At 38.5% G+C, this 26,814-nt stretch overlaps 1 protein-coding gene and 1 long non-coding RNA gene across 18 annotated transcripts in view; one reads left to right on the top strand and one right to left on the bottom strand.

Moving 5' to 3' along the window:
• The window catches only part of Pcmtd1 (protein-L-isoaspartate (D-aspartate) O-methyltransferase domain containing 1), a 70,291-nt gene that overhangs the window by 31,570 nt on the left and 11,907 nt on the right, over nucleotides 1-26,814 (top strand). For 11 of the 17 annotated variants that reach the window (XM_087550181.1, XM_087550188.1, XM_087550177.1 and 8 more), the window contains 1 exon segment: nucleotides 14,420-14,522. Coding sequence is in view for 10 of the 17 variants with exons in the window: in XM_087550188.1 (XP_087406314.1) it covers nucleotides 14,420-14,522 (103 nt within the window). In the remaining 7 variants the exon portion in view is untranslated. 17 annotated transcript variants of the gene reach the window in all.
• The window catches only part of LOC148005644 (uncharacterized), a 79,745-nt gene continuing 70,180 nt past the window's right edge, over nucleotides 17,250-26,814 (bottom strand). The window contains exon 2 of the long non-coding RNA XR_015620110.1: nucleotides 17,250-17,520. This is a non-coding gene — a long non-coding RNA (uncharacterized LOC148005644). The remainder of the gene's footprint in view (nucleotides 17,521-26,814) is intronic.

Here is a 26,814-nt window from a genome sequence, read left to right as displayed (position 1 = left end):
AAAAAAAAAAAAAAAGCAACTGGCAGGCAAGAAGCTTAGGAGTATCTGTCTACTGCTACATGAATTTTTAAAAAAGGTTTGTTTGTTTGCTTATTTATTTATTATATATAAGTACACTGTAGCTGTCACACACACCAGAAGAGGGCATCAAATCTCATTACAGATGGTTATGAGAGGTCCTATGTTCAAATCCTGGGATTTGAACATAGGACCTCTCGATGAGCAGTCAGTGCTCTTAACCACTGAGCCATCTCTCCAGCCCTGATACACGATTTTTGATTGTTTTATTAATGTCCCATTTTAAGTGGAAAGGGACTTGTGCCAGTCTTGAAGACAGGTGGGGCAAAGCAAGAGACTAGGGAAAAGCATATTGCAGCATATTTGAGTCTGTTGTCCTGGGCATTGCTTCTGGTGTGGGAAAAGCAGAGATCAAAAGGGACCAAGATTTTTTGCCTTTGAAGAGCTTAGGGGGTACTCAAAACGAGTGCTAACATTGCATATGACACATCTCCTTGTCTCCAAATGAAAACAATAACCAGGCTATAAAAACTGTAGGACATAATTATACCTTGTTTGAACACAAAAGCATAAACAATAACCAGGTTATAATAACACGTAACATGATATAACTATTGCTCATGCAACTGCATAGGAATATGCATTTTACAATATGGAAGCTTAGCTTTGTGAGATCTTGCCCTGAGATCACCAGTCCCTTATTCCATTTAATATCTATAATCTTGTTATCTCCTTGAACACAGGATTTAGCTCTATTCTACTTCCTGGTGTCCATATATTCCTTGAACCATACATACATTTTGAATTTTTCCTTTCTCAGATTCCTACATTTGATTAACAACCCTCTTAAGTGTGAACTACAGGGACTGGAGAGATGGCTCAGTGGTTAAGAACACTGACTGCTCTTCCAGAGGTCCTGAGTTCAATTCCCAGCAACCACATGGTGTCTCACAACCATCTGTAATGGGATCTGATGCCCTCTTCTGGTGTGCCTGAAGACAGCTACAGTGTGTTCATATATATAAAATAAATAATTTTTTATAAAAAAAGTAAACTACAGGATAGTTTATGCCAGGCTGTTTTGAGATTTCTTTTGCCAATGCAATCCATACAAATCTTTTTACTTTGGCTTCAGGCAGACTCTTTGGACAAGGGCAAAAAAGCAGCCATATTCTCTCTAGGCAACATACTAAAAGTATTCTCTGAAACTTTTTGTACCAGGCTCGCATAGTTCAAATCACCCTCAGCACCACTGTCTTCCATATTTTTACTAGGATGGCCAGTTGGGCCCCACTTAAAACACTCCGTTGCTTTCTTAATCCAATTTCTCAAATCCGCATTCCTTTGAACAAAAGCATGGTCAGGCCTTTCACAACAATACCCAATTCCCTGGTATCAACTCCTGTTTTAGTTAGAGTTTCCATTGCTATAAAGTGACACCCTGACCAAGGCAATTTCTGTAAAGGCAAACATTTAATTGGGACTGGCTTAGTTTTAGGGGTTTAGTCCATTATTGTCATGGTAGAAAGCATAGCCGTGTGCAGGCAGACTTGGTGCTGGAGGAGACAAGAGTTGCGTATTGGTTGGTAGGCAGCAGAAGGGGACTGTAACTAACTGGTTTTTGGCTATTTTGTGGGTTCCTTTTTCTTCTACTTTATCCCCTCGGTTTTACCCCCTATCACTAGATAGGAGAGGAAAGGATAGAGGGGAGAGAGGAAAGAGATTCCTTAATAAAGTCATGGGTCAGAAAGGGTACAAACAACACTATCATTAGACTACTCCCTGGGTCATCAAGTTTCTTGGGGTAAGTTTGAGCTTTGCCGTCAGGATATCTAGTTTCTTCTCGGTGCACAGCTACTTAAACAGAGTGTCATCAACAACCAGCAACCTGCCCCGCCTTTTGAGGTCTTAGAATTTAATATCCTCTGAAAAGTCCCCAGAATTCCAGACATCACACAATCTCAGAAATTATCAGCAGCTGGAAAAGTCATGCCCCTGCTAGGGTAGGAGGCAAATTATAGTTGGCTGCTGTGGACATTCTGAAGCAGCCCCATATCCTGTATCAGGAACCAAAACGAAAACATAGTCTTACAATATTTCTGTGTTTTAAAAGAAAACAAAAGTCCAAAATTGTCACTACAGGACTTTGTTCCACACTGAGCTGGGCTTGAGTATCTCAGAGCCTGCCAGGACAGTGACACACTTCCTCCAACAAAGCCACCTACTACAAGGCCATACTCCCCCCCACCCCCCAATAAGTGTCACTTCCTTTGGACCAAGAATTCAAACACATGGGGGCCATACCTGTTCAAACCACCACGGTTACTACTCTTTTTATTAGAATTCTACAGTTGTTTTTAGATATAACAAGTAAGACAGAAAGAACATCTGTGAAGCAGTGGTCATAGCTAAGTGTAATCTGTTAAGCTGCTCTGGAAGCCTTATTCCCACACTACACCCTCGTATACTGATTTGTGTTCCATGTATTAAATCTGAGGGAGGGAGGGGAAAAGACACTTGGACCTGGAGAATGGCTTACACAGCCTCTAATTGTCTGAGTTTGTGACTCAGGTGTGGTTCTAACCTCCACAGTGACCACATTTACAGAAGCCCTTTCCTTTGCATGTGCCTGTTAGTGGTCTTGATACAGAGATCCGGGCAGAGCAGGGAGGGCAGGGCATCTCTGGTTTGGTAATATGCAGTTAAGGGATAAGATGCCCCTTGGGGAAGTCTCGTCTCGCTTAGAAATGAGTATAGAGGATAGGCCATAATTAGAGCATTCCTGTTCGGAGAGGGGCAGTTAAGAGTCTTCTTCGCAAAGTTATAATTGAAGCAGTTATCCTTACGTTTAATTTTGCTGCAGACTAGGAGAGCAGGTCACTTCAAATCCTAATATGTTGCATCAGAACATCACCTTTAGTGATAAAGTGGAATTCCATTCTGCTTACTTAACTGTCTTCCCAGAGCTCAGGATTTTTAGAAGGGACTCTCAGCACTGTCTTTGTTCCTGTGTAATTAAGTTGAAGAGAAGAGAAAAGAAGCTTCCCAAATCTTTTACCTTTTAAAATGAACTAAATACCAAACCACCAACATTACTGTCACTCTTATAGCTGTGGATTCAGCTGGGGATGCTTCCTCATTACACTGTTTCTTTTTGGCTCAGGGATTTATCCCTATTTTCCCAGTAGTAGAGCCTGTAATATAGAAACTATAGTTCTAGTAAAGTAATACTAGTAATGTAAGCAGTAATACATACATATATTTATCCAACTTAAATATTTTTTTAGTCTCTTGACTAGTTCTCCTGTTATCAGAAGTGACTGAGGAGAATCCCAGGATCATTCCAGTGCTGTGAATACTGTCACTGTGGTGTTTTCTACAGCATGCACGCTTAAAGGTGAAGCAGGCCACAAGCAGGGAACTCACTGGCAGTTTGTCCTGAGGGGCTGGTTAGTTACAGTGTATGCTTCCATCCGGTTTGGTCTTCATGCCTCTTATTGCAGGATGTTATGTGATCTTTATTTAGAATTGCCTTTACCCTCAGAAAATGTTCACACATTTCCCCCCTCTGCATTAGTATGTGGGTATGCGCTTTCTCTCACTTCCTCTTGTTTTATTTAATCAGGTATGCATCTACTGGAAATCTTACTATTTTCCCCTTTATTTTTATTCTGTATGTATGAGTATTTTGCTTATATGAATGTCAGTGAGCCATGTGTTTTCCTGATGCTTTTGAGGCCAGAAGAAGGCATTGGATCCCCTCAAACTGGAATGACAAAAGGTTGTGAGTTGCCATATGGGTACTGGGAATTGAATTGGAAGAGCAGCCAGTGCTCATACAGGGGCTGTCTCTCCAGCCTCAAGATTACCCATTTTTAAATCTTTAACACAGTGATTTTTTTTAAAAAATAAAATGGTAGCATAGTGCAAACTGCCACAGTCTCTAATCTTTAAATACCTCCATTAGGCCATATTCAGTAGAATCCACTCTTTGATCCCACCGTACATAGCCTTGGCAGCCAGTTGCCTCCTACAGATGCCTTTCTGGACCTTTAATAGCAATGGGATCACACAGTGATCTTCTGTATCTGGTTTCTGTTACCCAGCTATAGCTTCATACCTCATATGTGGAATCTATGACTTGAGGAATAAATGCCACATTTGTTTTTCAATCAGTTCACAATGATGTATGTTTGAGCTATTGTTTTTGCTGTTTGGGAACACTGCCATGAGACTCCTGTAGAAAATCTTATGTGGACAATTTCTTTCTCCTGAGTAGATCTTAGAACTGGACTTCTTAGACTGAATTTAAAATTATGTTTTCCCTTTTAAGAAATTACCATATTGAAATGCGGCCTCAGTGTTTTACATTCCTGACAGTACTGTATGAGGCTTTGGTTTGTCAGCATCCTCACTGTCACTGTTCTATCTCTGGAGTGGCCTGTGTATTGCCATCTCTGTTGGTTGAAGATCAAACTTAGGAACTCATATGCACTAAGCATACATTTACTCTGAGCTACACCTCCCTTTTAAGAATCTGAGCCTGTTTATGTTTTAGTAGCCATCTAAGTGGATGCAAATTGTCATTGCATTGGAGTTCAGTTTGACACTTCCATAATTAACGAATTGAGCATCTGCTCAATACTAGTTGTTATTCCTATAGCTTTGGTGCAATGTCTGGGCAAAGTTTTTACCTAATCACTGTATGTTGTTATTATTGTTTGTGTTCATTTATGGTTTTAGTAGCATTTATTAGCATAGGATTTTATAATGTCTTCAGGTACTGTAAGGACTTCTTTAAAGTAGTCTTGCCCCAGCTCTTTGTTCTTTGTAAGATCAAACACATTCTGCAGATGCCATGTGTCATGCTAAGGGAAAATTGTTTTCTACATTAAACACTGGCTTTAGTCTTGATCCTCTATCCTGTGTTTTAAGAAAAGGTTTCCTCTTTAGTAATTATGGAGAGTATTCTTGACAAGTAACCTGGTTATGGTTGTGAACAAATCTCTTGAGAATGTTTTCTCTTATTATCACACTTAAGCTGTCAAAGTGCCCTGTTGTATACACTGCACTGCTCAACCCTTTATAGTCATCTGTGCATTCTGTTTGCTCTCCCAAAGTCCTGTACTGCATTATTACCATGGTTCTTGTTTTTTTTTTTTTTTTTTATAATTTTAAAAATGAGTTTACAAAGTAACAGCTCCTTTCTGGCATTTTTTTACCTACTTCCTTCCTACGGATTGATTTCAGCCCCACCTCCTGCTGTTTTTTTTTTTTTAAGATTTATTTATTTATTATATATAAGTACACTGTAGCTGTCTTCAGATACACCAGAAGAGGGCATCAGATCTCTTTACAGATGGTTGTGAGCCACCATGTGGTTGCTGGGAATTGAACTCATGACCTCTGGAAGAGCAGTCGGGCGCTCTTAACCGCTGAGCCATCTCTCCAGCCCCCCCTCCTGCTGTTTCTTTTCCCCACTGTGCCCTTTGCTGTCAGCATCGTCGTTCCTACTTTAGTATCTCATGTTCTATTGTCTAACCGCTCCCTTGTTAAAGCCTCCTTTTCCCGATGTCATGGACGTCTTCCCTGCTTTTGGAGCCTATATTCTATCTCTATGCTCAGTGAGTGATTAGCATCTAAGAGCCACCTATATGAGAAAGCGTAGTGTTTCTTTCTGATCCTGAGCTACCTGGCTATCTTTGGTATTGATATCTTTCCAATCTGTATCATCTGTATAGCAAATGGTCCTCTTTGCTTTTTGTCAAGTTTAGTTATAAGGCTCATAAGTGCAGTGCTTTTATGAGCCCCACCCACCCACCTATCCAGCATGAGTGCACTACTTTTGTACCCTCCATGGGTACAGGGTTTTTCTGACACTGTGAATGTGGTGCTTTTGTAGCCCCACTATTGCACTGCTTTTGTGACTCCATGTGAGTACAGTGCTTTTGTGACACCCCCCCCCCCCCGTGAATGCAGTGCTATTGTGATACCCCATGAGTGTAGCACTTTTGTAGCCCCTGTCTATGAGTGCAGCACTTCTGTGACTCCTCCATGAGTACACTGCTTTTGTGACCCCATTGTGAGTACACTGCTTTTGTGACCCCCTTGTGAGTACACTGCTTTTGTGACCCCCTTGTGAGTACACTGCTTTTGTGACCCCCTTGTGAGTACACTGCTTTTGTGACCCCCTTGTGAGTACACTGCTTTTATGATATCCCAAGAGTGTAGCACTTTCATGACTCCTCCATAAGTGCAGTGTTTTCGTGACCCCATTTGAACAGTGCTTTTGGTGTCATTTGCAGATCTGGTGCAGAGGAGCAGATGTTGAGTAACTTGTATGTGTTCCTAGCAGAAGTGTAAGAAAGAACTCTGTCCTCTCTTGCCTGTGTTCAGCAAGAGACTGCATTGCACGGAGGCCTGTGAGTGGAGCTTAAATCATTAATATGATACCAGTCCCTGGTGCTATCATAGACAAGTCATGTTCTGAGCTCATTTTACCTTGTAAAGCTAAATAGGTTCTACTAGGATGAGTTTTTAACATGTAAGATTGTAACCTCTCCCTCTTCCTCTCCCTCTCTGTATATTTTTGCTTCTTTTTCTAAGTCTCTGTTTTTCTTTCTTTCTCTCATGTGTATAAATGCATGCACACACACAAACACACACGCACACACTAGACTGTGCAGAACATAACTACTAGAACAGTAGAATAATTTCAGAAAATTATTGTCTTTTTCCATCTGTTTCCCTATGAGAATTCATGAACCAATCTTGTAATTGCAAAACTCACAGTTGTACAGTTGATTCTTTCCTTGTGGTACAGTCATCTTTAGGTTGTGTTGAATGTTGGGCTGAATGCATCAAGTAGCAGCAGGAGTTAATTGTAATTCACAGCCATGCTTGGTTTGCCAGGTTGGTTTTGTTTTTTCTGGAACTGGTCTTCACATTCTGTTTAGAGTCTGCCTTCTGACAGTCTGCCTGTTCAAGTCTAGTAAGTATATCTGTGTGCACACGCGTGTGCATAAGAGTTTCATGCTCTCTGTTGCAGTCATATTCATCTCACTGTGCTCTCCTGTTTTTGCTTATCTCTTCTTTTTTTTTTTTTTTTTTTTTTTGGAGCTGGGGACCGAACCCAGGGCCTTGCGCTTCCTAGGTAAGCGCTCTACCACTGAGCTAAATCCCCAGCCCCTGATCTCTTCTTTTCATTGGTCTTCCCCTCTCTATTTTTTCAGACAAGGTAAGTGTGAGAACACAATAGAGATTCTTTACTGGAGCATGGGCAACTTACCATCTGTATACCACTGAAGAAAATGACACCAATCCCTGCTCATAGTTCATCAGGGATGGTCGGGGCCTCAAGGGGAGCACATCCCTTTCCTGCATCAATCACCAGTGCTGAAGGGAACAGTCATACATAGGTCTGCACAGGCATCTATGGCTGCTGCGTGTGTCCTGAAGACAGTGTTTCACAGGACTCCTCCACTCCCCTTGGGTGTCTAATTTCCAGACCTCTTTTTTGTGTGTGTGTGTGTGTGTGTGTGTGTGTGTGTGTGTGTGTGTGTGTAAATGCCTGTTCACTTGAATAATAGCAACAACAAAAAGCCTTTAGCTTAGCTTATGGTGAAGAATGGGTCTCCTCTTTTGTTTTGTTTTGGTTTCAGTGTCATGAATGTTATAGAATCCATGAATTTCTACACCTTCAGAGTTAACCTACCCATGTCTGGACATGGGCTTTGGAGAGTACTGCAGTCTTCATTCGTACACATGTGGTCCACATCCTATCTCTTATTCAGGGTATATAAGAAATTACCCTATCCTCAACTCAGTCCTTCCCTCTATTCTTTTCCACACAATAAAAAAAAAAATTTCATTCTGTTCTCTTCTTCATCCCTTGTTCCCTTTCTTGGTGAAAGTGCAATTTTCTTCTAAACTATGCAAGATAAAGACTTGAATACCAGCCTCTTTCGTCTTGTGCTGTGGAGAAGGCAACAGACAGACTCATTTCCAGGGTTCAAACCCCCAACACATCAAAAGGCTTGCTTTGAATTAATTAGCTTTTCTTTTTCTTGTTGCATTTAATCCAGTGACCGTCCCACTTACACAGTAAAGTAAAACCCAGAGGACACCTTTTTTTTCAATTACTATTTATGTGATGGATATCTTAATAGGGATGAGAGTAGGCTTGAAGCAAGAAGATTGCCTTAAAGATAAAAGTAAATATGTAATCTAGTCTAAAGATTTTTCTATTAAATCCAGTATATTTATTTGTAAGATTTACTTATTCCCTGATAGTAGTTTTGATATAAATTTGTAATTTCTTTCCTTTATCATACTTCTCTGAAATATTTATATTAGACCCTGTACCAGCTGCTGAGAATACCCAATAGAGAATCATACTACTTCTCCTATTAGCTCTTCTTCATTCTGCTCAATAAATTCACATGTCAGTGGGAGTTAGTTATTTCTGGACCTGGATGCCTGCAGTAAAATGAGGTGGGCAAAAGTGAGACAGTACAGAACAAGAGGCTTGAAGTTCAAGGACAGCCTGAGCCACGTAGTAAGAGTCTGACTCAGAAGAAGCGGGAAGAAGCTAATGAAAATGAATTCTGGGGGAAGTTGATATTGTTGGATCAAGTCTGCAGCTGTGTAAATTTCTGTGAGGTGAAAGCTAGAGAATCATAACTTTAAGAAAGTCCTTAATTACATAGCAAGTTAATGAGTTTAAAGCCATCCTGAACTACAACGACCCTGTCTCGAAAAGCCAATAACAAAATACTCATCAGGCACTATCTCAAGAAACCAGTAAATAGCTGAAATGAAGTAAAAAGGAACTAGTTATAGACATAAACGTAGAAGGGTCTGGTGCCTTGCAAGATGGTACTGGCAGTATCTTGGACTTTTTGATGATACTTTGCCAAACCTAGAAAAGAGAGAAGTTTCTCGTTTTCAGAATCATTAAATTATTACATGACAAGATTTAGGAAAAGTCAGATAGTAATTGTCTTTACTCAGTGTTAGATAGAATGTGAAGAACTCTGAGAATCACACACAGCTATCCATGTTTGGTTTTACTGGGGGGGATACAGCCCATGCAGTCTAGGCTGGCCTTGAGCTTACCTGTGTATCCCAAAGTGATCTTGAACTCCTGATCATCTTGCTTTCACTTCCCAGGTGCTGGGACTAAATACATTTGTCTCTAAACCTGGCTCTTTTATGTTTTGACACGTTATACTATCTATAATTTCTTTTTTTACCTGTCACAGTTTACAAGTTGGCTTACACTTCCTAAAGTCTTATATAACTAGAAGTACCAATAATATAATTTGATAAAAAGTGTTTTAATATGTATAGTTTAATATCATTGACTTTATATTAGTATCGTAAAATCCAAATAACCAGCTCATATACTCCCCCTTGTGGTAAATATTAAGGTTAGCTAATTGCTTTTATGTAATTAGTTGTTAACTTTACAAATGAGAACAGGGATTTGAATAGTCCAGAATACTAAGAATCACTCTGACTGAACTGGGCATGGCGGTACATAATAATCAAGACTAGCCCAAACTGCAGTCAGTACAGATCCACAGGCAGAGTTACATAGGCGTGTGTGTGTGTGTGTGTGTGTGTGTGTGTGTGTGTGTGTGTGTGTGTGTGTGTGCGCGCGCGCGTGTGTGCAACTATTTTGTCTAATGATTAGGACTGTGTATTTATGTACCAGAGCCCTAGTTGTGTGTTACCCTGTTAGCCTGACTGGGCCACACCTCAGAGGGATTGCCTTTGGCCTGTCTGCAGTAGGACCCATGATGGCTTTAAACAGGCCCAGTTTGTCTGTCCTGCATTTAGGTTCCAGATTACTGATGTGCCATCATGGCTGAGAACTACTTCTGTAGGTTTTAGGGTCCCTGTATGCCTGACCTGGTCTGTTAGTGGGGATAGGGGCACACCATAGTTTCTATCGTTCTGTTACTTGTTTTACACTTCACAGTAAACAGTACTTTTAAGTAAGCAGTGCTGGTCCTCAGGATTCCCTTTAGAATAAGAAATACTCTTCTGGAAGCAATTGACTAATCCTAGGTTGCTCCACTGGGAAGAACAAACACCAGTTCTGCCGTTATGTTCTCAAACGACATTGTGTGTAGATCTGGTCATTTCCTCCCTTCAGTCTTTCCAACTAAATGTTAGGAAGTCCTTTCCTCTGGGTTGTGTTCTGTGAGTTAGCTTTATAGAAAATGTCAACAGCAGAGTGTGCTTCATTTGTGTAGTATAAAACTCTTGGGTTTCCTTCATGGCTGTCAGATAGGTGTCTATGTACCCACATCATATTGCCCCAACTGTGGGCTATCACATGAAGGTGACACTGCCAGAATAGAATAGTTACTGTATTTTGCCTAGTGTTTATTGACCTTTACATATACACTTTGATTATTGACTAAGCAGTGAATGTGAGCTGGTTAGAGCTAGTGTGATAATTAGTCTTTAGTTTGTTATCCTTGTTGTTTATCATAACTGAGCTTTGCTCAGTCTTAAAAATAATTTCTAATATACAGAATAACTAGATTTTTTAGTAACTCATTTGTTTTAGTAAACTGACTCTATTCCTGTTTTCTCTTTAAAAAGCTGACTGTTGTATCCTCCTGTTAATATTTTCTTTTTATAACTGTATATTATAGAAACGAAGCCTTTATTTCATAAAAGTCTGCCTTGGTTTATGTGAATAAGTAACATTGGATTGGATTGAATACAAGGTCCCATTTACACTTCTCCTGGAGTAGTTTTCTCTTTTTCCCATTGCCAACTTGTACTGTTGTTTTTGATATATATGATAGTAGACTTTAAAAACTCTAAATGTTCATAGTTTTGTTTTGTTTTTTCTTGCCTTTTATCCTCTCTGGGTCCTCTACAATCGCAGCACATGGCCTTAGCTGCTGACTGCCTCTGCTGTCCATGAATTCTGCCTTTTATTGAAATAGTTCATCTTTTAATTTACTTCAATGTTAATTAATTCTTGATTATTAAGTGATAAAGATATACTTCTGTATTGCTTTAAAATTAGACAATTCCATTTCTATTTTCCCTGTGATAGGATCTCATGTAACTCTTGTTGACCTTGATTGGGCTACATAGCTGAAGAGGACATTGTTCAACCCCATGTATGGCTTTAACATTTTGTGTGGAGGTGTGGTGGGACAGGACATGTGCATACCATGACATGCTTGTCGAGGTCAGAGGACATCCGAATGTCATATATCGTCATTGCAACTTGAGACATGTTTTCTCTGTTGTTTATTGTTGAGTAAACAGACTAGTTGGCATGTGTGTGTGTGTGTCTGTCTGTGTTAGTGTCTGCCCTTGAGTATGTGTACAAGAATGAAGGTGCCTGTGGGGCCAGAGGTCTCAGATCCCCATGGAGCTTGTGTCATAGATGTTTGAGAGCAGCTCAGCATAGGTGCTAGGAATTGCACCTGCATCCTGTACAAGAGCAGCACATGGCCTTAGCTGCTGACAGCCTCTCCTGTCCATGAATTCTGCCTTTTGTTAATATATTTTTATCTTTTAAGTATATTTTAATGTTAATAACTTCCTGATTATTAAGTGACAAAGATAGGCTTCTTCCTTGCTTTAAAAGTAAACAATTCCATTTTAAAACACATTTGTATTAGCTATGACTAGAGTGTTCTTTGTGTGTATGTATATTGTGTGTGAAAATAGTCCTTAATATTATTACTGAGGGAAAAACCATCTTTTGTGTCAGATTTGCATGTAGTTGAGGCTTCAAACTTGACTTGTTGCTTCGGTCTGCTGAGTGCTGGGGTTACAGCTGGACCACCCCACCCTCTACTGCTAAAATTATTAACTGTCTTGTATTAAGATTATATGAAGAACAAGTTAGTGAGAAAGCAGTAAGAGACTTCATTAAGATGAGTCTGGAGAGATGGCTCAGTAGTTAAGAACACACACTTGCTGCTCCTCCTCAAGACCTGTGTTCAGTTTCTAGTGCCTACATGTTATCTCACTATCGTCCATACTCTAGCTCCTAGGGATCTGACACCTTCTCACAGAAAAGCAATAGTGCATATAAAATATAAGTACAGATTTTTCCTTAAGAATGTAGAGTAGGAGAAATAGTCTTCCTCAGAGAAGAGCACAGTGGTTGGTTATCCAGTATCAAATGGTCAGCACTGAAAAAAATACAAGTACCATTCTATAAACTGAGGAGGTTGTGTTTATGCATTTAGGAATATATGCAATAGACATACATGCATACGTGTGTGTGTATGTGTGTGCGTGCGTCTGTGTGACAACAATTAATGGAAAAGCCATGAGTTTGAAAGAGGAGCATGGAAGGGTTTGGAGGGATGGGAGGGGAAGGGAAAAATAATGTAATTATAACCTCAAAAAATAAAAGTAGTAATTAAAGAAATTTTCTGAAATTCCGAGCTTATGTGTAAAAGTTGATAACGTTTCCGACAGTGATGGAAGCATGTTTAAGTAAGGAACAGACTGTCTGTCCTACTTGACAATATAGAATGCCAGCAATAGTTTTGTTCATGCCTTATTTTTTATTTGTTTGTTTGTTTAAAATGTTGGGAAAGTATTACTAAAATCTTAGTGGATAGCAGAACTACAGGTTTCTCTTAGATTTTCTCTTAATGATATTAACTTTAAGTTTTAACTTTAGTGATTATTGTTTTAAGTTTGAGTGAAAAGGGTACTTGAAGCAAGTAACTGATGGACCATCCTATATCTGTAGAAAGACCAGGAGAACAAAGTTACGATTACTTAAACAAGTTCATCCACCAATAGAAGTTGCCATTTTCTGGCAGGTGGAGAAAAAGACCAGCCCACGTTTTTCTGTTCACTGGCTTCTATTATAGGTGTCTGTCTATCTACAGTGCAGCTTTAACTTGAGTGAGCTTTTAAGCTAAATCTTTTATTATTATTTTTATTATATGTTACTATGTATATTTTATATTATGTTTTATTATCTTATTACAAGGCTGAACAAACCCTTTTATATCTAAAATATATATAGGTTGGGCATATTTATTACCCCCTTATCTTCTATCTGTCTTCCCTCTGAGTGCTTTTAGGCTGAACTTTCCCCTACATATATTAACTCCTTTGGAAACTGAAGTTTTACATCTAATTTTGAGAGAAGGGTTTTGTTTTGTTTTAGTGAATCTTCAGTTTTACTTTTTATTGTATTAGGAATATTAAGGAATGTTAAACTGGGGTTTCCATTTTCAGTCGAAAGCTTACCGGTGTATAAGTAAGGAAACAGAATGGAAGTGCTTAGGATTGCCTCATTTTGCTCTCTTGTAAAAACATACTATTTCAGCTTAGTCGGCCTGTGACTACTATTACCTGTAAACCTGTGACTGGACATGTAGTGATAGGACCAACCCTTGAAGTCATTCTGCATTGCATAATGCAAATATCAAATATGTTTTAATTTTTTGGACTATTTGAACATCTAAATTTGCTCATTTGTAATTGACTTTTCTTAGTACTTTGTGGTTAATAAAGACAAGACTGATAGGCATTGTATTGTGACAGACACTAGAGGACTCCTCCAGTTACAGATTCTGTAAAGAAAATCAGTAAACTCAATATGGTAGCATACATCTTTAATCCCAGCACTCCAGAGGCAGAGGCAGGAGATTGTCTAAGTTCAGGGATAGCTGGGTTTATATAGAGAGACTCTTTCTCCAAAACAAGAACAAGAAGAAAACACAACCTTCTTAGGAATCCTTGCAGCTTACAGAAAAAGAATACAGAGCACAGAACCTATTGGGCTCCATTTTAGATGATGACGAGACCTTGATTGTCAGCTGCAACTGTGAGTAGAGTGGGCACCCAGAAGAATGTGGAGGAGTAATGTTAGAAAATACTGAGTCCTAGACCTTAGTGAGCAAGAACCATTTGCTACTTACAGGGAGCACTGAGTAAGCTCTCCCCCATCCTTTTTCATGGGAGGTCTTTCCAGCCATCATCATGTATAAAAAGAAGTATGGTGTGAAAAGCATGAGGTTTGCTGGAACTCTTAAGTACACACCCAAGAACCACAGAGTTTGAGTAAAGCGAAGCTGCTGATAAAGGCACCTCAGCTGGGTACGGTGATGTGTACTTCCTCTTGCTGCTCAGGAAACCGAGGCAGGAAAACCACAAGGCAGAGACTCGAAGGCCAGTCTGAGTGAGCAAGTTAGTCAACAGGGCTGGAGGTGCAGAGCGCTCACTTGGCGAGGGCAGCGACTGGTTCCCGCTTCAGAGAACAGCAAAGTGACACCGCTGCACCTGAAACCTGGGGCTGTGTGATCATTTGCTATTGATAAGTGCACGGGAATTAGAATTCTGGGGCATACCTTTAATATTTCTTGTAAAAATGCTTATGTAATTACAGGTCCTTTTGGAATAAATCATGGGATTGAACTTCATTCAGATGTGGTGGAGTATGCCAAGGAAAAACTGGAGAGTTTCATCAAAAATAGTGACAGCTTTGATAAGTAAGTGTTACACCTGTAGCTGTGCTGTGAGAGCAGTTAATGATGTGTGGAGTGTGCCTGCTCTTAAACCGCATTAGACTATTAATCCTGCTGGTTGAGTACAGTAAAAATCTCTGCTACGCAGTGAAAAAAATAAAGTTACAATGTAATTTTTTTAAAATTCTAGATAAATGTTTGATTCCTGATCTTTCATTTATTAAATGCCATATAGTTAACTTTTGGCTAGAAAATAAGATATTTGTACTCACAGTTCTTTTCTCTACCTGATTTTGGCCTTTTGGATGGTAGCTTAACTGTTTTCTGTTTATAACTTATATACCAGCATACGAAGGTCCCTCCTTACTCCATAATAAGTTTAGTAGAAGTGACTGTATAAATGTTTCTGTATGTGTTATGTGGGATCATGTTTGGGAAATTGCTTTATGGAATTGTTTACTTTCACCCTGGCTTCTCTTTCTAAGACATATTGCATAGATGTTGATCCTTGGCCAGCAGTGAAAGTGAAGATTTGAGGTGTAATTGCACTGAAATTGTGCCTTGACAGTTTTGTGGAATAAGGGCTCTTATGGTTGAATTTGAAATAAATCCTGTGAACTGAAATAGCCTTCTCTATGTAGGGCTTCAATGTGCCCTATTTCTGTATAGCATGTTGTAGTTTCCAATAGAGAAAGCCTTTAAAAGGATAGGAAGCATAGGCCTAGAACACAGTCACTAGACAACAAGGTTTCAATGTAAAAACTGAGACTTGGATTTTAGCAGTGGTCCCTCACTCATCCCTAGTCTGGCTGTAAATGCCCGTGTGAAAAACTGTAGGGGGACCTGACCACTACCCAACGTTTCATCTTGAGCAAAAGCCTAGAGGAGAGTTCCAGAATCCAAGGACACTTTGGACATCTTCCTTTTCTGCCCTTTTGTTCTCTTCCCTCTCCAGATGCCCTTTCATTTCTGTCTTCTCTGTTGTGGGTTTGTATCTATCCTAGTGTGAAATGCTTGGACTGGTTGAAGAAAACAAAACAGATCCTTACAGCAGTTCCTCAGCTCCTGCAGTCCAGCAGAGGCTTTGTGCAGCAGAGGCATGATGATGGCGGCATCACTGAGCCCCCCAGGCAGACTGAGGGAGTTGATGCTCCGGTTATTTTTTTCTATAATACACACAATAGATTTAAGTTGGCCAGGTACATTTTCAATTTGCCGAACAACGTGTCTCTTTTGTAGATGTATTTGTAAGAGTTTTGCCTGCATGTCTGTGAGTACAACACACACTTGTCTGGTGTCTACAGAATTCAGGAGACGGCATCTGATCCCTTGCACTGGAGTTAGAGACAATTTGAGAGGTGGCATGTGGGCACTGGAAGTCCACCCACAGTCAGTCCCCTGTGAGAGCAAGTACGCCAAACTCCTGAACATCTTTCCAGCCCCTGAATAACTTTCTTTAGGAATAATTAACACCTAGTTCATACTCTCAGTTATTTTCAATTGCCTACTGCATTTATTCCAAAAAGAATGACATTTAACGGAAATCAAAGTTATTTATTACCTTAAGTTGTTTAATAAGAAATCGATATTAAACTAACATCTGTTTGTGTCTTCATCATTTTCTCCTAATGACTGGTTGCTGAGTTTTGAGATGTGGGCAAGATTAATTTTTATTTGGTTATTGGGTTCTTTTTTAATTGTTTGATTTTCTGTAAAACATGTTTTAATATTGAAACTTAATCTGCCCATAAGAAATTTTGAATACATTTTAACTTAGAAAGTATAAAAGTAGTATTACCAAAGGCTTACAAATTTCTAGTAAGATCTGTTGCATATTAGTTGTTAGTACGTTTCATCTCTAGATACGTGAAGGTTCAATTTCTGATCATTATTCAACAGGCTCAAGGAAGCCTTGAGTCACTAAGGCAAATCTGTTGAGGTTTGCTGCTGAGACGTGATCTGGGCAACAGTGAAGAATGCTATGATTTCAGTGATTTTCATTTTGTATAGTGTAGCTAATCTGTTTAAAGGCTATTAAAGATTTATTTATTTATTATATATAAGTACACTGTAGCTGTCTTCAGATACACCAGAAGAGGGCATCAGATCTCTTTACAGATGGTTGTGAGCCACCATGTGGTTGCTGGGAATTGAACTCATGACCTCTGGAAGAGCAGTCGGGTGCTCTTAACCGCTGAGCCATCTCTCCAGCCCTGTTTAAAGGCTATTTAGATGTCTCATTTGTTATTTATTTGTTTAATGGTGTGTGTGTTTGTGTTTGCTCATGTGAATATGGACGTGAAGGCATGCACACGCGTGTGTATGTATGAGGCCAGAGATTAATGTCCAGGGATCTCTTTCCTCCATCATCACTCTTTCCTCAGCCACTCTTCATCTGTGTGTTTTAGACAGGGTCTCTCACCCACGTTGAAGCTCCTCAGCTGAGCCAAGCGTGTGCTGCAAGGCTAGGCCTTTCCCATAGTTCATAATTTCCCACGAGCATGGCAGCTCGCATCCCTCCTCTGCTCTTTTTTCTCTCTGTTTCTTTTTTTTTTCTTTTTTTTCTTTCTTTTTTTCTTTCCGGAGCTGGGGACCGAACCCAGGGCCTTGCGCTTCCTAGGCAAGCGCTCTACCACTGAGCTAAATCCCCAACCCCTTCTCTCTGTTTCAAACAAATGTTTTCACATAAAATGATCGAATTTTTTCTGCTTGTTTCTGAATTTTTGTTATGCAGGTTTTTAAATTAATACCTAAAAATGGTGTATAGTATTCAGTGAAGAATATGTGAGTGCTTCCTTGTGACATTGAATGTTTTTGCTGTTCTTCATAAAATCATTAACCAGGTGCTTGTCATAGTTGCTGACGTTTTACAGCTTATTTTTGAAACACTTTATGTTAATCCATTCTAAAGAAGACAGTTGGAGCAATTTTATTTTACTTCTTAGCAGGCGGGATTGTAGTCAAGCTTCTATTGTGATAAACACCATGACCAAAAGCAATCTGGGAAGGAAAGGATATATTTCTTCTTAAAGCTTAAGGTCCATCACTGAAGGTAGTCAGGGCAGGACCTCAAAAGCAGGAACCTGGAGACAGGAACTGAAGGAAAGGTCACAGAGGTGGCTTCCTACTAACTTGTTCCCTATGGCTTGCTCGGCCTTCTTTCTTTTTTTTTTTTTTAGATTTTATTTATTCATTTTATATATGATGAGTAACTGTCACTGTCTTCAGACACACCAGAAGAGGGCATCAGATCTTGTTACAGATGGTTGTGAGCCACCATGTGGTTGCTGGGATTTGAACTCATGACCTTTGGAAGAGCAGTCAGTGCTCTTAACCGCTGAGCCATCTCTCCAGCCCTCGGCCTTCTTTCTTATCACAAGCCAGGACCACCAGCCTAGGGATAACATTGCCCACAGTAGTAGTCAGGGCTTCCCATATCAATTATAAATCAAGAAAATGCCCCCAGAGACTTGTCTACAAGCCAGTATGATGGAGACATTTTTTCTCATGGTTCCTCTTTCCAGAAGACCCTAGTTTGTGTCAAGTTAAAAAACAAAGTATGAACAGGTATGAAATAATACTTATTGTTCAATATCAATATCATAATTGAACTTATGTTCTTGTATATGGAGAGTAGCTAGCACTAGGAAGTTGTTTCATTTCACATAGAATATCAACTGGTGCAAAGTTAAGTAAACAAGTCTACTGTTGTTCATTTGGCTACTTTTTATTTTTATTTTTTTTTACATAACTTGGTTTGGGTTACCAGTTAGAGGTTATATTTCTTTCTTCCTGTCATACTTATTTCTTGATGATTCTTTAAGTCTTTTTAAATGTTAAGGTATTCTTACTTTCTGTTAAAAGATTAGAACATTTGCAGGGTGTAAAAAGTTTCTGTTGTAGACAGTTTCCTATTCAAGTGTGTATACAGTCATATGTGTGCATATCAAAATAGAGATCAAGGAAAATGGGTCATTAAACTTTGTGTTGGTATCCATCATCTCTAGAATTCAGCATATAGAGAACAAGTGCGTAAAATCTAGTGCTGTTCTTCATCCATGGAGTCTAGAGCCTTCTCATCAACTCCTTCAGTAGTAGTGCTGAGTTGTATGTGTTTTCTTACATGTATGTGCTAGGATCAGGATAAGCTCTCTCATAAATGAGAGATTGAGAGATCTATTGACTAACCAATGTTAGAATATCTAATATACAATGTAGGAGTGTGTGTGTGTGTGCGCGCGCGTGCGCGCGTGCGCGCGCACACAGGCCTGATTCTTGTGTCTTAAATCCTATTTGTTCTTGAAGTAAAAGTGTCCTTACGGTATGGCTTTTGAATTATGCTAGAGCTGCACGAACAGGTAATGGCTCAGAGCGGCTCCACAGTTTGCTGTATTGGACATGGGAAGCTGGAGGGACGGATTATTTATCACTGAATGTTCACTGAACTTCCTTATGAACTGGTCTGTTTTCAAAGGATTTCTTACACAAACGACCAGATGAATTTTCAGGATCCTGGGCTAGCTAAATGGTCTCTGAAGACAGCAGGAAAAGATGGCTCCAGTCTTTTAAAGAGACAATCTTGGCATGTTCTTATAGCATTACACTGCTGTTGCCTGTTTATTGACCCCTAATAGGCTCCACAGGACACAATGTTATATTTTATTAAACATTTTTGTTACACCTAGTCTCAGGAGTTGATTTTTTACCTTCCTTTACGTGGGTCCTGGGGATCAAACTCTGGTTGTCAGATTTGGCAGCAAGCAACTTTACCCACTGAGCCAAAGTTCATTTGACAGCCTTCAAAGACCATTTTTTTTCTTTTTCTTTTTTTCGGAGCTGGGGACCGAACCCAGGGCCTTGCGCTTGCTAGGCAAGCGCTCTACCACTGAGCTAAATCCCCAACCCCAAAGTTCACTCTGATCTAGATTGGTATTGGGGCCTTATTTGTTGAGGTTTTTTTTTTTTTTTTTTTTTTTTTAAGATTAGGTGCTTAGTTGAGGGGCTCTGCAAGCATTGTGGCTAGGAGAGTCAGGAAGGAAATCCAGTTCAACAGGACTCAGTAGCCGGGGTCAGTTCCAACTTCTAGAATCTGACACTGACTGGGCAGTTTATTTTAGTCATATTTAAGCACAGGATAATTTTTGGAAAAAAGATTCCTTAATGATAATTAACTATCCCACAAAGACGGGCTCCCCGTAATAGTTTATGGGAGTCAGGTGAGGCCTGGCTCTACAGATTGGAAGCACAGACAGACCATCAGGCTGTTAACTACATCTGTGTTCTCTGTGTTCTGTTTTCTGGGCTGAAAATGGGCATACATCTCTTCTTTGAAGAGACAACTCTGCATGTTTAGCATTCCTTTCTGGGTTTCCTAGTGCTTTTCTGTGAGCACAGGAACCTTTTCCCTTTACAGTTAGTCAACAAGAGGAGGAAGTTGAGGGAGTCAGATCACCCTCAAACCAGTAATTATGCAGTAAACAAAATACGTCTGTCCAGGTGTGAATGCGTGGGTGAGTATTGTAGTTAGAAAAACTTAAATTGTACAAACTTTGACTTCATGGAAGAGCTTGTCACTAGTAAAACATTTATTTATAGCTATGTATACGCATTTATTTAATACAAATGTGCGTATTTGGCTCTTAGGGATCATACAGCATTAAATTCCTGTAATGTCATTAGAATGTGTATCTTCCTTCCAGATGACTAGAGAGAGGACTTTGGAAATGCCTTTTTATCTGTATCTTATTCCTGTATAGAATGGACCATTATTACCATGTAATGGGGCACATAGATGAGTCATAATGAAAAAGGTCGTATGTGGTCAGAGGAGAACATCTTTTGTCTTAGACCAGTGGTTCTGAACTGTGGGTCACAACCACTTTGGGGGTTGACCAACATTTGATGTGTCCCATATCCAATATCTTGCATATCAGATATTTTACATTACTATTCATGACACTAGCAAAAAGAATTATGAAGGAGCAAAAAAAAATAATTTTATGGTGGCAGGTCACCATAACATGACAAACTGTATGAAGAGGTAATAGCATTAGGAAGAAATTGATTAATTTTTTTTTTAAATTGGTTTGTCCCAGAATTGAGCTGCTCCACAAACTGTAGCCTATCCTCTTAGCTTACGAAAAGTGAGGTAGAACTATTATTTGAATCATGTTTTTCCTTCAGATAGACTCAGGCAATGCCACTAATGTGGCTAGACACATTGGCACAGTCAACTACGACTGTACGGCTTAGCATTATTGAATGAAAAACAATGCATTACCTTCTTTCTGTAGTTTTCAAAACCCACAATGGGTGTATGGCAATAATTACTGTTCTGGTTTTACTTGTAGTTTATTAAAGGTTTATTTTTTATAGTGATTTGTATTTGAAAATTAAGTATTTCTGTATTGAGTTTTGTCACTGGAGTAGTATAAAGAGAATTGTATTGAAATCATCTTGCTTTTGTAATTAATTCATTATCTTTAGTATTTCCCAATACCCTTCAGATGCTTGTGTATTTTGCTATACTAATAGTGTCCAGAAATAATTTTACATAAGTTATTGCAAGTTGTAAGCAGTTTCTTTTTCTTTTTTTTTTTTTTACTCTCCGTGGGAATGAGGATTAAACCCAAGGCTTTATACATGCTAGATGATTCTAACATTTAAACTACATTGTCAGCCTCCTTAAAATATGGTTTAGAGCCGATCATGATAAGACATACATATAATCCCAGCACTTGGGAGATTGAGGCAGGAGAGTGAGTCATTGAGTGTTTCAAGCTAGCCTAGGGTTCAGAGTCAAACCCTGTCTTAAAAGTATTCATTTCTTTCTTACTCCTCCCCACCTTCCCCCTTTTTGTTAAGTTGGTCAAATCATCTTCAAACTTGTGGCCTTCCGCTTCAGCTTCTACAGCAGTAGGGTTGTAGGGATGAACCGCAGACCTTGCTAGACTAATTTTAATGTGACAAATAATCAAATTGTTTGTACAGAGAATCCTTGAAAATAGTAAAAGAACACACACACACACACACACACACACACACACACACACACACACACACACACACACACAGAGACACACACCCCCTCTACCTGTGCAGGGAATAATATGGCTTTAAATGACTTAACTGTCAGGTTTTCTATAAAACATTTAGTGACTTTTTCAGTAATGTGGGTTTCTACAATGCCACAGTAATGCGGGTTTGTTTATTCAGTCCAAACAAACAAATGCACTTTATTTTTTAATACTTTGCTTCAAATAATTCCTATATTATCCTAAGATGAGTCTGATGCAGTTGGTTGGAAGGGAAAACACTTTGAAAGGTAAAGCTTTGTTTTCTAATTTTAATTCAACAGTTTAGTTATTGATTATAAGGTATTTGAATGGTATGTTTCAAGATCAAGAGTTGCTTTTAGCCCAGCACAGATGTTTAAAGTGTTGTCTTATTTTTAACAAAATAGTGAAATTGTATTTAAATGAAATGTTTTAAGAAAAAGATTTTGTGATTTCATTTGTCAGTTTGTTTTGGATGAGATATAAGAAGAAGGTAGGACTCTTCCCCAGGTCCTTGAAATTCCTTTATTCCATTGGAATAATTGTCTACAATTTCAATGACAGTGTCCTCTGGCACCTAATAAATTAGGTGTGCAATTGCCAGCCCCAACGTCACAGTGTATTGAAGGGGAATGTTGTTTTTTCTACTCTCAGTCAGCTCCTAGACCTAGACTATCCGTCTAAGAGGGAAGCTACAGGGCAAGGCTAGGTCACCCTGATCTCCTAGCTGCTTTTCAAAAGAATTATATGGGCAAGTTGGCAAGGTCCCTGCTGTGAATGAAATCATCTGTCCATCTGAAGATGAAGATAACCCAACATGCAGCTATAAAGAAAGCCACTGCTAAGGTAAGTGATTGGAATCATGGTCTTACTTTGGGCAAGTGTTTGTGTTCTCAGCCAAGATGTCTGTATGTTCTGCACTCTTCCATAAATTGCTTTCAGTGCACAGCTTAGTAAGAGCAAGTGAAATGTGTTCCTGTGGGAGTCTTAATAGTCATTGTTTTTTCAGGTTTATTTCTGATATGCCTCAGGTGAATGAATTTATGTGCATTTTAAAGGCTTTAAGACTTTCCTTCCCTATATACAGATAACTTTAATGTTTGGTAGGAGATTCTGTTTGGGGATTTTTCTAAAAATAAAAAAAAAAATCTGCTTATTTTAACTTAGGTGCAACATTTTAATGGACATCTAATTTTAATATAGAAACCAGGGAAAGAACATCTGAGCCATCTTAAATATAACCACATATATTTGTCTATCGTTTTGGTAGATTATTACATTTCTCAGCTTTCATATGATGTGTACTTTGTATGAAAAGATGTAATTTGGATTTCCCCTTTCTTTATAGTCTAAGCTGTACTATATGTATGATTTCTTAGTACCCATAGTGCTATTTTATTTATACACAGGAGTTCTGCACAGATTATTGCTTCAATCTTCTAGATTACACAGAAATTGTTGTTAAGGTTTAAAGTGTGCTTTGCCTCTGCATTTTAAGAAACTTGGGTTTGGCACAGCTTTTGGAACAGTCAACAACTAAGAATTGTTTGTTTCTCTTCTCTTGGAAGAATCAATAGGAGTTATACCTGGATAATAACATAACACTGCTAATTGCCACTGTCGATGTCTTCATTCAGTTATTAATGAGCATATTTATAAACGTGCCAGCGTTTACCAGGAATATATTTTAATTCATAATATTTTTGAGGAAAAGGCCTGCAGTGGAATATCTGTTACCGTCCAGCTGACTAGTGTGAGACTATTCCATGAATGCTGTTGTAAAGGTGTTGTGACATTACTGAAGTAGTTTAGATTCTCCACTGTATACTACGTAGAAGCAACTGGAGGTTAACTTCTGTTCAAAAACTTAATCTCTGTCTATATGTAAGGCTTAAAAATGTTAACAATATACAACTTAAGTTTTTTTCTTTTTTCTTTGTGAAAAATTTATTGCAGGTGGCAAATATTAAACATAATATTTAAGTATAATGAATAATGGTTGAGTGGGAGATACTTTGGCGAGACATTTCTGGTTTTCTTTTTTATTTAACACTGTTATACATTGGTAGTGACTTGCATATTTGGCTTATAAATTATTTTCTATTTTAATTGCAAACATTTCCCCACAGTTTTAGATGTCTCAACTTTTATCAATAGAAATAGCACAGTGCTTTTGGGATTTAAATTTATTTATTTTTCTTAATACTTAATTTATTTTGTTGTGGGTGGGTCATGGACTTGGAGGTCAAAAAACAATCTGGGTTTGAACCGAGGTCGTCAGACTTATCAGCAGGTGTCTTTACCCTCGGAGCCATCTTACTGTATTTTCCAGTGATCTAGTAGGCTCTCAAGTTTAGGTGTTCAATATAAAGAAGTTAGTATGCTAAAGCATAGTAAGCAAGTGAATTAGAAGTCTATTTCATTTGTATTAGTGGACATTGGAGATTGGAATTTTCTTCCAAAATTACACTTCATCTACACATTTAGGTAAATAGACTTCTTGATATCTTGATTAGAAGGGAAAAATTGAGGTTATAACTATGAGCATGCTTTTAGGTATTCATTTATGTGACTTAAAGCCAAGAGTTAGGGTTTTTTTTTTCACACGTTGAAACAATGTATGTAAAGTGTTGCAGGTATCAGTCAGCATCCTGGTCTGTGCACCACTACATCACTTCTGAGTGCAATGGGTCTTTGCCAGCCATCATGTTCTGAACTACATCACCGCTGAGTGTGATGGGCACATATATTCACTGTAATTTTATTTCTAGGCAAATTTCTCTTTAGATCTTCATAATTTGAGTTCTTATTCAAAGTTGGTAATTAGAAAAGGTAATGCATATTTATTTTTTGCATGTTTTTCTTAATTGAATAAATGCATGGGGGATGTTGTAATAGGTCATAGAGATATAGTTAAAATTAGACATACTCAGAGATAACAAAAACCAACCAAACAAACAGAAGATAACCAGAAAGCAGGAAAATATTCCAAAGACAAAACAGGAGAAAGTTCTTGTACCACCTGTCTGCATGAGACAAGCAGATGGCTAATTGTGTAATATTTTGTTCTTTGTAACTGTGTAAACATTGTCTATTATTAGTTTGCAGTGTAAAAGTATCATTTAAATAGTTTATATCTTTTATAAAAAGTTTTTGAAAATTTATGTGAATTTCATATATGGAGCCCACCTCTCACTGGGCTAGCCACATTTTAAGGGCTCAGGGTCTGGTTAATGTCTGTCATCTCGGATAGAATGACTCTTGACCTTTCAGATCAAAGCTTTTAATTTCATGGAAGCCTCTGATTTCCAGATCTGTTTCTTTTCACCTTCATTCTTAAAGAGTCACATTCTTTCCCTCTAAATGCTAAAGCACTTACCACAATTGTAAATTATATTGCCATGAGTGGAATTGTCTTGTCCATTCCCCTGTGTATGCAGTGAGTACCCATGGCTGAAGTTAGACCAGATGTGCCTGACTAGAGTAACAGGACTTGTGCAGAGGCATACATTTTTAAAACCAGGCACAACATTCTTGAATAGCGTTCTGTGGTTTTAACTATAAATTGCTGACTTCTAATGCTGTTTTCTTAGATATTAGTTCTGCAACCTGCCCTGTTTTAGCTGTTTAATAGATTTGTAAAAGAACTTTAATAATTCAAAGTCATGAATTTTTAAAAGATTCTGAGCATTTGAAGGGATGAAGATTTACAGATAGAACTTTCTGAGAATAACTTTAAAAAGATCATTTAACATAAATTTGATAAAAAATAAACCATGCAATTCACAAAAAAAATTACATTTTGGGACTTGGGTCAGTGAGTCAGGTTAAGGGAATTTGTTGATCTTGCAGAGTGACCAGGTTTGATTTTTCTGCACTCACATGATGGCCCAGAACTATCTGTAACTCTAGGCTTCCATAGGTACCAGGCATGCATGTGTGGTACATATCATACGTACAAGCAAAACACATGTACACATACAGTAATGAGATATATAATTCTAAAAAGAATTTGCATTTTGACCCTATTTTAAACAATTAGAGGTTGGTCTATATAGTCTTGTGTCTGAGAGAAATTAAATGTGGGGTAAGTTAATACTTTTAGAGACTGATTTCATTGTGAAGCTGGTATCTTAAGTGTGACTTGGAAGTATAGAAAACATTCATTAATTAAAGGTGGCCAGTGAGGGAATTTTGGGGGAAAGGAACAGCGCACAAACAGACAGAGGAATAACTCTTTGTGGTTCTCACATGAAATCAGAGAGAAGTAATTCAGTCTAGCTTCAGAGAAGTGTACACAGCCTGTAGTAGTACTTAGAAGTCTGCTTGTGTTGTAACAGAGCACAAGCTACCTGGTGGGACCTTCTGATGCCTCAGGGCCTGACAGGCAGCATCTCATGGTGGGCACATATTTGGGAATACTTCATAACATTTTTGAGGTGCTCTTGCTTTGTGACAACTGTTTTGCTCTCTGAGTCCTAACCCTGTATGACATGTGACTTAATCCCTTTGAGGTGGTTTTTCTCATGAATTTGTTATTTCCTACTAGTGTTGCCCTCTTAAAGATGTCACTACCTCTCAATGTTGCCATACTTGGTGACCAAATTATAGCACAGTGTTTTTGAAGGAGATAATAATCGTACATAATACATACAGAACATAGTATGCCCTTATTCTTTGCATGGGATCAAAATGATGGAAGGGAATTCTGAAAAATATAAGCAGTGAGATGGAGTTTACAGTTAAAAAGTTAATTGGTCGATGCCTGGCTCACTGTGAGTGTGTGGAGATAAGAGTACAGTGTGCACTGCTCTTAACTCTACCTCCTAGCTCTTTCAAGACTTGCTGCTTCCCTTTAGCTCCATCTAGAAAGACAGTAGAGAATGAAGGACAGGGCACAAGACTCCTTAAATGTATGTCCATAGATGTATCTAAGCTTTAGTGAATTTTAATGAGAACTAATATGTACTATTAATTATCAAAGGATGTTTTCTAAAGTAAAATTGATTATGATTGAAATCATTTGGTCATTCAGTGTTTTTCAAGCTTTTACTGTAAATTACTTCATTTGTAATAATCCTGCTGTATGATTCTATTACTATCAAAAGATGAAGAAATTAGTTTTAAAAGATTGGATATGGTTGGGAATGGTGGCTCACACCTATAATTCAAACATTTAGGAGGCTGAAGCAGGAGGACTTCAAGGAGTTTGAGCCCATCTCGAATTTAAGGTCTAAGGGATGAAAAGAATTGCATTTGCA

The sequence above is a fragment of the Rattus norvegicus genome, chromosome 5, assembly GCF_021556685.1.
Source record: "Rattus norvegicus strain SHRSP/BbbUtx chromosome 5, alternate assembly SHRSP_T2T, whole genome shotgun sequence".
NCBI classification, from domain to species: Eukaryota; Metazoa; Chordata; class Mammalia; order Rodentia; family Muridae; genus Rattus; species Rattus norvegicus.
Note: the sequence above shows the minus strand (reverse complement) of the source record. Positions and strands in the feature narration are given on the sequence as shown.